Genomic DNA, 11,396 nt, shown 5'->3' with positions numbered 1-11,396 from the left:
TAACATCAGAAGATGGAAAAAAAATCCCATTATAATCTACTGGAAACTGAGAAAGAAAGCAACAGAGGAGGAGAGGAAAACAAGGCTAGTGAATATGATTGCCTTATGTGCATCGACACATCCATGTGTTGAACTTGTTCACGGTAATAACAGGATCCACTGGGGTGCTTTGTTTATGATGTTCATTTGGCTGCATACTGAGGTGGAGCAGAAAAGTGCCTCAACAGTATTAAAAAGTGCAGCCTTGTCTGAATTTTGTATTTGTGGGTGGCTATGTAGAGGAAGAATCTTTATTGTTATAACGCAACATCTTCATCGAGATATTCTCTTTGTTCAGTAAAATTGTTCATATCTCATGATTTATTTCTCCTACTTTTGAAGCAGGTTCATGCTTATGATGTCTCAGTTTTCCAGTGAAATGCGACTGCCAGGAGTTTAATTTGTAATGGATTCAACTGGACTTGTACAACATTGACACTGTGGCAAGAGTGCATGTGTAACCAGGCGCTCTGAGCTTTAGAAATCTACTGTTATCTGGAATGGCAGTTCTACACAGATTATTCCAGATCTTTCCAAATACCATTCAATATTACTGTGGTTGATGCATGTGAGCTACATTAACATACTGTACATCACTTCTTCTTCCCCTGGTTGGAAGCAGAAACTTAAATCACTTCTTCTCTTTGTACATGTCCTTCTAAAACATTTTACACGTACATGCAGAACCTTAGCAATCTTTTAAGGTATGGGACAAAATGTCCTTTGAACCACAAGTAAAATACATCATTTTTTCACAGCATTTTGATGTGTCACAGCAGCAGAAGCACAGATGTAGCTACTGTACCAACACCTGTATTCCACTGCACTAGTACTGCACATGCCTACTTACTGGGGCATGAAGCAAAGGTACACCTGTCCTTTTCCTCCCATGCCAAGTAAAAATGTCTGCATTGTCAACAAAAAAATGACGGCTGCTGCATTGTATTAACTGTAAAATTATACCTTTTTATGTTTTGAGAATGAGATCATTTGCAATCATTTAAAAAAAACAGTCATGTATTCATGGTAGTGTACGCATTATGGATATAGTGTTTTACTATTAAGCACTTTGTGTACGACACAGATGTTATATTAAGTGCGGCAGAATATTTGGCAAAGATTTATTTTTCATTTTAAGTCCCTAAGTCTTTAAACAGTCAGTGAGGCTCAGACTGCTTCAGCTTGGAGAGACATTATAATAACAATTAAATACAGTAATACTGCCAGTGTTCCCTGTAGTCTCAGTGGTGTAAAAACGCCACCTGGCATCTTTAACCAGGTCATTTGCTTCTGTAACTGCAAATGACTTGAATTTTATTTTCTCTGATTCTTCTCATCTGTTTGGGTTTATTTGTATCTGGAGCTACATCTGCATGAAACCGTTCTTTAAGCTTGCAAGAAAAAGGCTAATGAGTTTCACACTCATAATCTCATGTGTTGCGTTGTATCCTCTGAGGACTATGATGTCAGTGGTTAGTAAAATATCCAGTTGTTTCCCTTTGATCTGTGAACAAAGCACAAACGCATAAGAGGACACTTGTTTTGCTGTTAGCTACCCTACCGCTTTGAAGGATGTTATATCCCTTGATGTCACCTGGGTAATCTAAATTTTATATGTTGCTCTGGTACATCTGGAGAATTCTCTGCAGAGGGCCGTCTCTTTGAAACCCCAGCTCTTCTAATTGCTATTCTTGTTTGTTACGTGGTACAATTACTCTCAAACCTCTCTTGACTCATCTTGCCCCCTTGTATTCCCCCTTCTTTGTACACTCCTTCCTCATTTCGCTCACCTTTTGACCTTACCATCTTGCTTACCATCTTACCAGGTGGCCCAGCTCCCTCTGTCAGTGAGTGACGGGCGCTGGCACCATATATGCATCACCTGGACAACGAGAGATGGTTTCTGGGAAGCGTACCAGGATGGCGAGCGTCAAGGCACTGGGGACAACCTGGCCCCCTGGCATCCAATTAAACCAGGAGGGGCGATCATCCTGGGCCAGGAGCAGGTGAGATCAGTAGAGAAGCTTAACTGGTAGGCAACAGGTGTGTGTCTGTGCATGCATGTGTGTGTGTTTTCCTTGTGTCTGTAAGACCCCAGTGTACATTCCCCCTGAGCTGAGTGCCGGAGGCACAGAGCAGGGAGTGGGGGAGAGGAGAGAAGCTCTTCTCACGCTATCATGGCCCTTTCAGTATTACCTCATTTGTCTACCCCTGCCATTATGCCCTTCGGAGCTGTGTTAGTGAGTCATTCTAGCAGTTAGCTCTAGTAGAGCGAATACACAGTGTAGTTAAGACATGTAGAGCAACTTATGAATAATCTCCACAGAGAGCCACTAACTCACACTGCATTAGATTGGAATCTAAGGAGGGCTCTGTTGTTTTATGTTTCACTCATACACACAAGGTGAGATTTCTGGAGATTGCACAACTCTTAGATATGTTAAAGTGATAGTACACTGAGAAATATAAAGCGGTAGTTTGATAAAAATCAAACAAAATTGATTCATTTCAATTAAAGTCTGTTCACATTTCCTTCAGATGTTAAATATGCCTCTTTTCTTTCTCTATAAAGGACATTGTTGGAGGCCGTTTTGACGCCACCCAGGCCTTTGTGGGCGAGCTAAGCCAGTTCAACATGTGGGACCGAGTGCTGCGGCCAGTGGACATCATGGGTCTGGCCAATTGCTCAGCTTACATGCCTGGAAACGTGGTTCCTTGGATTGATGCTAATGTGGAAGTTTTTGGCGGTGCGACTAAAGCTGCTCTGGAGATCTGTGAAGATCGTGCTTTTGATTCCTAAAGGATCTATTGTAAGGAATCCAGTACGAGTAATTGGGATTGAGAAGCTAAGTATTCTGACTGTTTGTTGCTTTTGTCAACTCCCAAAGGAAAGAGCATCAGTACATTTTTACATATTTATATGATCTCACTGCATAGTCTCAAAGACTCACATGTTGATGTGTACATTCAATTTGCACCCTGGAGACAGTACAGGAGATGTCAAATTGGTCTGCTCATCTGAAGAAGATGCTGTATGCTGTTGCATCAGTCTACCATAATGATGTCACCTACTGTTATTCTGTTTTGTTCTCTTCAGTAGCTTTCATTTGACTCCCCTTTGAAAACAATTCTTTTTGGTTGCATTCCTTATACCGACAATATGCGCTATATTTGTAGTGAGTGTGCGCTCACACAGGTTTTGATGTGCTGTGGAACACCATTCCCGAGTTACATGGTAGAGTACTACATGCTGTGAGCTTCCTTGCTGTTTGAAGAGCAATGAGGCGCTGAACAAGAAGTGCAGTGAAATGAGGTGGATGCTCTAGAGTTCAAAGTGGGCAAGAACAACCCTCTCTATTGATTATCTTGCAGCAACCCAACAATACAGATTGTCTATTATGCATGACCCCAAGCAGCGATTGGAAGCCAGTGCAGAAGTGACAGTGCATGCCTTCTGTCAATACACAGAGCGTGTGCTGCGTCCAAACAAGCCAATGCAGTGTGTTGACGACATTATGTAAGTGTGTTCATGTGTGTATGGCTTCTCTTGTGTGCAAAAAAGACCAGAGATTATGAGGAAGGGAGTTCTTGTAAATCTATGATTAATGCCTCCATGACCCTCGAGCAGCTGCTGTGTCCCAAACAGCTTTGTGGAAGTGCTTGCTTTGCTCAGGTTAATAGCAATGTCGGATGGCTGCCCGCGACTGGCGTATCAACCAACCTGTGGACACCAGCCAAGCGGCCGTTGATGACAGGGACTGCGCTTGACCTTCAAGGACAATCCTTAAGTCTTCGGCTTGGTAGTAATCATCTGTGCTTATGAATGAGTGTGGCAGTGAGCAGCCACTGGTCTGTTGGTGTTTCATTAAGCTAAGTGTATTGTAATTAATAAAATATTGATATATAGTGGGGGTGTCAGCATCACTCTCTGGACATTATGAATGTTTCAATCAGATGGAATTTGGTCTTAGATGTCTCTCACTGAACAAGATGAACAGTTTTGCATATGATATATTTTTCAAAAAATTTATTTATTCACCACTCAGTGAGTAAAAAAGCTGTTTTTTGCAGTTTAATTTATGTCTGTCCTTAATGTTACAGTGGACATTTGTTTCAACACTGTTTAAACAGTAAAATATTGAAAACAAAGCCTGGTGCTGAAAGAGATTTGGTATCACCTCCAGAGTTTCTATTTTACCTCTCTGTGGACTTTCCATATTGAGGAGACACTAGTATAAAAAGCTTCTATTCACATTTGAAAAATGCTACAATGCAGTAGATACCTGGACAGAATGTTATAAAAGTGAAGGTGTACATTCAACTTTATATGGACTTGTTGAACATGTCACCATCCTGCTGTGACTGTTGCTCCTTTGAATGTCGTTAATGTTTCAATGTAAAAGTTTATTTTCGTGTACAAAGTGTATTTTTCTTGCTTTTTCTGTTCATGATTTTTGTCCATTAGTAGCACATTATGTAAAAATAGCAGCGTTACTAAAAATGCTTTGTCTAAATGGTAAACGGCCTTTTGTGAGAACCATACGTGTTCTTGCTTGTGAACAAACTTGTTGTCAGCTTTTACAACGCTAACAGCTCACGAGCAGCACAGACAGCGAGGGACACGAGAAAAAGAATTGTGTTTGCTATTGTTGTTTTAAAGTCTTCTTTATGTGCAGTACCCGTTCAAATGTTGCACCTTTGAGCCGTGTGGCTGAATGTCCATCTGCAACCAATAAAAGAATGAACAAGTTCTACAAGTGTGAGAATTAAAGCAGTAACTCAGTGATGTGACTGAACAGCTGAACAGCTGTTTGAACAGTCGAAACCTGTTTTATTAAAATATCACTGCACAGCATTAGTGATGAAGTCAGAGTGGAGCGTATCCCTGCCAAGGTCATGTGCCCTGCTTTCCTGATGTTTCTTAATATGGAAGCCCCACTTTAATTTTTGATGGAGATTAATAAAAATCAATATTTTACTGTGACATTTTTGGCCACATCAATTCTAAAGGAGCTGAAGGCGTCTGTCTAGTTGGTAGTCATATCATTTGTAGGAGTAGTCGTAATACACATGAAAGGATATGTCCTCTCATCTGGGCAATGTAATGTTGTCAACAGCAGAGAAATCCTCTGAACTGGCAGTGACCCAGGTGGCAATGAAAAAATCTGGCCATGTGGATTATGGGAGATGCTACTATGTAGGACACTGTGAGCCTTCTTCATTCTCCTCGACACTGTGTGTCGATGCTACTGCAAATGAGGGGCCAGGGGTTGCATGAGGGGGCCCCGATTGTTTTATTTTAACAACAATCTGAGGCCTCTAATAGACAACCAACAATGTTAAGTATGGGGACCTTTTTAAACATATTTTGATTCATTGCATTGCTACTGTACCACTGCAATTCGAATGTTTTTGAATTAATTATTCCAGAAAAAAATTCCAATTTGCATTTATTTAGTTGGTGTAAAACACACACTGTAGAATGCCAATGAGTAATGTGTGGTTCCTCAGCTAATCTTGTTATGCTTGGGTGTAAGAGGATGGTAATATATGTAGACATGCAGAGAATTCCTGATACTCATTTTTGCTATGAGATGACTCTGTAGAATTCTTTCTTCTTCCATAAATGCTGCTGTTAAGTTGGAACAAGGTGTGGAACCATGAGTGCAGCCTCTGCTGGAGTCTCCAAAACAATTCAGTCAGTGCTGAAGAGCAAGCAAACACTTATGACAAACTGGTTGCTGCTGTCACATCATACTGTACCTCCTGCTTTCTCCTTCATATTTGGTGAATACTGTGTATAAGACAAATTATCTGTGAGAAGGTGTTGCAGGGCGCTAATAAAATCTGTGGGGAATTGAAGTGAAAAGCATCATCTTTGAGTTTCACAAATATCATCTGTCTCGCTGACAGTTCTATGATTCAACATGGTAAAGAATGTGTGTGTTTGTGTGCGACCGAAGGCAACACTTTGCTGGTGTATTGGGTCTGAAGAGTAGATTTGTTCCAGTTATTAAGTTTTTCTCCCACTGCGGCGAAGCTCGAAAGTTAGCAAACCAGTAAATTTCTGGAGGGTGTTTGAAGAAATTATCTCGGCAGCTACTGCAGATGTAATGATAACAGTATATCACTACAAACAAATTACCTTTTCAGTGGTGCTGCCAACTTGTCTGTTTATTCATTACACATGACTGAATAGAATAGCAGTGAATAATTATTTGGTACACTTATATTAGCTTTCTTTCACATCCATATGCTCTTCTCTCAGTCCTCTGACTCATCTGGTTTTCCCAACATTGCCCAAGGTTGTGTTAAAATGTGCGATAAGCCCATAATTAAAATCAAATTACACTGAGTGTATTTGATTGCCACTGGATAGTTTGCAGAGTGTTGGAGGAGCTGAGTGTGGGGACTGGGGTCGAATTAAAGTCCTATTTTGCTCTTAGCACCCTCTCTCTTGCTCATGGATTCCCCATAGAGCCCCAAAGTACAAGCTTTGTAAAGACTGAGAATAACAAGTTTCACTGCCTAGATTAGAGAAGTCTGGTGGCTTAGTAATTAAAGCCTAATAGAAGAGCAGCCCGTGCAGAGACAAGGATCTCTGAGGCATTTGGAAAGTCCTGTTTTCCTGGATGTCACAGACTATCATTGAAACCCACAAACCCCCCTTTCACCCTGTATCACTCTCTTTTAAAAATTGTGCATAAAAAATGCTATACACTGTTCACATATGTGATTTTGTCTGGGAGCCCTTCTCTAAATGAATCACCATAAGTGTTACTCATTCATTTTAGAGAAAGAGACAGTTTAACATTAGAGAAAAGGTTAAACATCTCTCCCTTTTTGCACCAGTTTACTTATTTATGCCCCGTCAGCCCAGTAGGTGAGAGAAACGCCGATGGTGTTTTGGAGGAAAGAGAATAAAAAGAGTGAGGACAGAGATGACACGAGGGAGGGATGAACAAATTAATCAGCAGAGAGGAAACAGCCGCTGTATGACAGTGTGTAATGCCACCTCTCCAAAGATCAAAGCAGCCATAGATGCTAGATGAGGATGTCCATTCATCTTCATTTTGTTAAGCAGCACACGGTATTTTTAAGCGTAGTAGAAAATCATAAATCTGACTCTTGTTCATTCTCACATTACAAAGCTCCATATCCAGTCTGTTCTAAATGTCTTGTTTAATCTCACACTTTGTTCTCTGATTCTGAGGATGAAATATTGTATTCCTACAGAGACCATTTACATTTATAACAATATCCTGGATTTCTGCAGAAGAAACTATAAAACTAAATCTGGAAGATGGGTTGTAATATGTAATTTTATGGCTGAAAAGACAAGAGCTTCAATCTCTTAAAATCCTACGTTCTAGCAACCTGTGTGGACTGCAAATTTTAAAGCAGCCTTTGTTTGGCTGTCTTGCGACAAATAGTAAAGTGCTGCAGCTACAAATCTTTGTGCTTCACTAAAGGGTCTCTATTATTTCTCCAAACACCTATGTTCCCCTGCTTCACCTAAAGACATTGGCTGTAAATTGACCTATGTCTATTTGTCTTTTCTTGCCTTTAACAACATTTACTAGGAAATGTAGTGTGTGAAACTTTCACCGTCAAGATTAGCAAAATTCCTTAAAGCTACATCATGTAATGTTTTCAAATATTTTTGTTGTAGAATTCTGCTCTAAAACTTGTCTTAATGTGGCGAGGTGCTGTCGACACCTCCTGTGACCCAGACTCACTGAACAGCGCTGGCAGCAGTGCAGAGATATTAGTTTCTAAAAGGTTTTGTGCAGGATTGACCTCTCAAACTAATCAGAGATTTTCAATTATTTCTGCAGTTTTGTTGAATTCTCGTTTACTGTAATTTCATAAGAAATGCCCGAAGAGCTGGGCAGAGTGTAGTAGATCATAGTAGAGCACAGTGGAGCAGGGAGAGGGAGCGCTGTGCGGAGCAGAGTGGATTGATTTGAAGTTTAATGTAGCTTTATTTAATGTGTTTTGGAAGAAAACTGAGCTGTTTCAATTTCCATGAATGAAGTTATTTGTCTGTGGGGGAAATGCACTTAACACTGTGCAACACTGTACTAAACTAAATCTTTTAACAGAATTCTACATTTTGAGAAATTTGCAAAGCTAGGTTAGCTTAGCTTAGCACAAAGACTGGAAACAGGGGGAAACAGCTAGCCTGGCTCTGTCCAAAGGCTGGTTCTGTTCAAAAGTATAAGAATCAGCCTACTATACCTCTAAAACTAACTAATTACACATTGCATTATAATTAGGTTGCTTTAGAGGTGCTGGTAGGCTGAGTTTTATACTTTTGAACAGAGCCAAACTAGATGTTTCCCTGTTTCTTAAAAAATTTAAATATGCCCAAAGTGTTAAACTATTCCTCTAAGCAACACACAAACTATGCAGTAAGTTACATGAACAGATTCCTAAAGTGTTTCTCGATGCTTGTGCCATGAACAGAAAAAAAAAGCAATGAGAATCAGTGGTTTCTTAATTGTTATGATGGAAATATGAGGAAGAAGAAGATGTGGATTGAGTTGACCAGGTCCGAAAATAAAACACACCTCATTTCCAGCTCAGTCACAAGTGTGATAAACAAATCAGTGCTTTTCCCCTGGAGATTAAACACAGTTAGTCATCACTTTATTATCTGATGTTGATTCATGAACAGACTCCCAAAGTCACCTAGTAATAAACTAGATGTGATTCTTCGTGATCCTTTTATCTCGGTGGAATCTAATCAGATGTTGGTGGCTTGCTTTCCCCCACAGGGACCATGGATAAGTGTATTATCTAGATCATTCCACCGCTGCTAACAAAATCACCACCAACCAACATTTCCAACACACCCTCCCTTTCAACCAACTCACAGAGCATGTGTGCACAAATGCACATGCTCCCTGCTGGTGTTATTAAGCCATGCTCTCTACTCACAATAGCAGATCATGTGACTTTTATCAGGAAAGGGATCGGGGGCATAGAACTATTTGTGTGTGTGTATATAAATCCATACTATTTATAGAGTGTCTGCTTTCTGTCTATGAATATGAACTGTCTGTTCCCACTGGCTAAACATAAGCCCATCCTGCTTTGGATCAAGCTACACACTACGGTTTATTACTCTACAGGCAGTCTAGACAGACAAAAGGCTATGGGGGACATGACAGATGGAGGAAGGAAGCATGTTTCAGTGACTGGTTAGAAAAAAATCAGTTGAGCTTGATGCCTGAGCTGTTGACACCGAGGGAGAGGATGGGATCAACAAAGTAACCCAAAGCATAAAAAATAAAGACCTGTGTGTCTGAGAGTAGTGTGAAAGGAATGGTTATGACATGGCAGCCTTGCTGCCAAGGTCAGTATCACTGTGTTATCTGTATGCTCTGCAGATTCGAAGTGGCTGAGAAGAGGCTGGGTAAAGTTGCAGCAGGTACACAATCTTCATGTATACAGATGAAAAATGAACAGTTTCTTGTGTAAACCTGTACCGTATGTGTGCATGCTGTTTAATCACAGCACACATCGTTACTGTTTGAATGAAATGGATTAGTCAGTGATTTGTGTGGCTGGGAATTTGTATTTGTTCAAACAAACTTTGAGCCGTGCACAGATGTACACATAATGAGAGTTTTCTGCAAACAAGCATGCATCACTAAATAACAAGTCCATGCATCACATATAACAAGTCCATGAGGCAATGGAATGAATCAAAGTAGAAGAATTGCACAATTTGATTATGTTTTAGCCTTGTTTCTTGTTATGCAATTCATTTCTTGATTAAAATGCATCATTAGTATCAGACAACACCATTAAATAATCAAGCAGTTATATATCCTGTAAGGAAGACAGTGAAATGCATATGCATGGCTGGGGGAGATTTAGTGGCAGGAGCCTGACACAGGCTTGGTTCATGCCAAGGAGCCCATTATTCACCTGAGTTACTTTGGCTATGATTGATAGCAACAAGTGTTTAGACTGATTGTGCCAAAGGCTTACAAGAGTTTCAAGGCTGTTCACATTAACAGTAATCAGTTTTGCATAACTGATACATTTTATATAATTAAAGCCATTCTTTTTCCCAGCAATCACATTTTCAACTGAGTTGGACATGAATATGGACGTGGCTTCTGGAGTCCAGAAGTTTGTGCAAAAACTTTAGTGGTGTGCATGTGTTTCTCTGACACAGCTGGAATGAGAGTTAAAAACCCTAATCCTGTGTTTTTAGGAGCAGCATGACATTTTGGTAAATACACTTTTTTACTTTAATGAGAGATGGATGAGAAGAATGAAACTATTCCCATGGATTATGAAGGCTACAGCCAGCAGCCAATTAGCTTAGCTTTGCACAAAGGGTGGAAACAGTGTGAAATAGCCAGTGCTGTAATACTCAAGTTCAGGACTCAGACTCAAGCAATGACTGCATTCAGACTGAAGTTAAGTAGGAGGACTAGGTCTTTTCTTTTTGTTTTTCTAACACGCTATAATAATTTATCATAAGATACTTGCACTATGCTGTATTCGTGGTATCCATTTCCACTAAGTGTACACTCCACCTTTCTGTAAATGATTTTTGCAATATGGTGATGAACTACACAAGAGGTTCCATTAACCAAATATTTTCTGTAATTGATTGATTTTTTTAAAACAGTGAGGACTCGAAACTTGCCTTGGACTCAAACACTGGGGACTTGAGACTCGACTCGGACTCAAACACTGAGGACCTGACTACAACACTGGAAACAACTGTACAGAGTTAACAAAATCCACCAACAAACAACTTTAAAATTCATTAATTAACATGATATATCATGTTTGTTTATTCTAAAACAAAATATTAATACGACAATTCACCTTTTACAGGTGTTTTGTTTCAGACTGATTTTTGGCTGCCTGGCAACTACTCAGAGCAAAGAAATAATCCTACAAATACACTTCAGTTTTTGTACTGATGAAACAAAGAAGATGCTGTATTTCCTTTAGAGGTGCTGTTAGGCATATTGTTGTACAGAGCCAGTCTAACTGTTTCCAGTCTTTGTGCTAAGCTAAACTAGCTGCTGACTGTAGCCTTATACTAAAATGTTGACAGGCTTCTCTCGTCTGAGAGACCTTATTTAGCGTATTTTGTAAACTAAGATGTTTTGGAAGCAATCACGTATCTCTGACATGTCCCATATGTTCTTAAGAGATTCATGGATTATAGCCACATGGGAGTCCATGATGTCGGGCTGCAGGACATTGCATTATTCCCCTTTGAGGAAGATTTCAAAGCCTATGTAAATATGTACCCTCTCATGTTTAATCAGCTACAGAAAAATGCACAGGCATGCACACAGACACACCTTTAAATGTCC

At 39.9% G+C, this 11,396-nt stretch overlaps 1 protein-coding gene across 2 annotated transcripts in view; it reads left to right on the top strand.

Moving 5' to 3' along the window:
* nptx2a (neuronal pentraxin 2a) overlaps positions 1-5,880 on the top strand; it is a 12,828-nt gene extending 6,948 nt beyond the window's left edge. For both annotated transcript variants that reach the window (XM_020616479.1, XM_020616478.1), the window contains exons 4-5: positions 1,866-2,045; positions 2,612-5,880. In XM_020616479.1, coding sequence (XP_020472135.1) covers positions 1,866-2,045; positions 2,612-2,839 — 408 coding nt within the window. In that variant the 3' untranslated portion in view covers positions 2,840-5,880. The remainder of the gene's footprint in view (positions 1-1,865; positions 2,046-2,611) is intronic.
* The last annotated feature ends 5,516 nt before the right edge of the window (positions 5,881-11,396 follow it).

The sequence above is a fragment of the Monopterus albus genome, unplaced genomic scaffold (genome assembly GCF_001952655.1).
Source record: "Monopterus albus unplaced genomic scaffold, M_albus_1.0 scaffold174.1, whole genome shotgun sequence".
Taxonomy (NCBI): Eukaryota; Metazoa; Chordata; class Actinopteri; order Synbranchiformes; family Synbranchidae; genus Monopterus; species Monopterus albus.
Note: the sequence above shows the minus strand (reverse complement) of the source record. Positions and strands in the feature narration are given on the sequence as shown.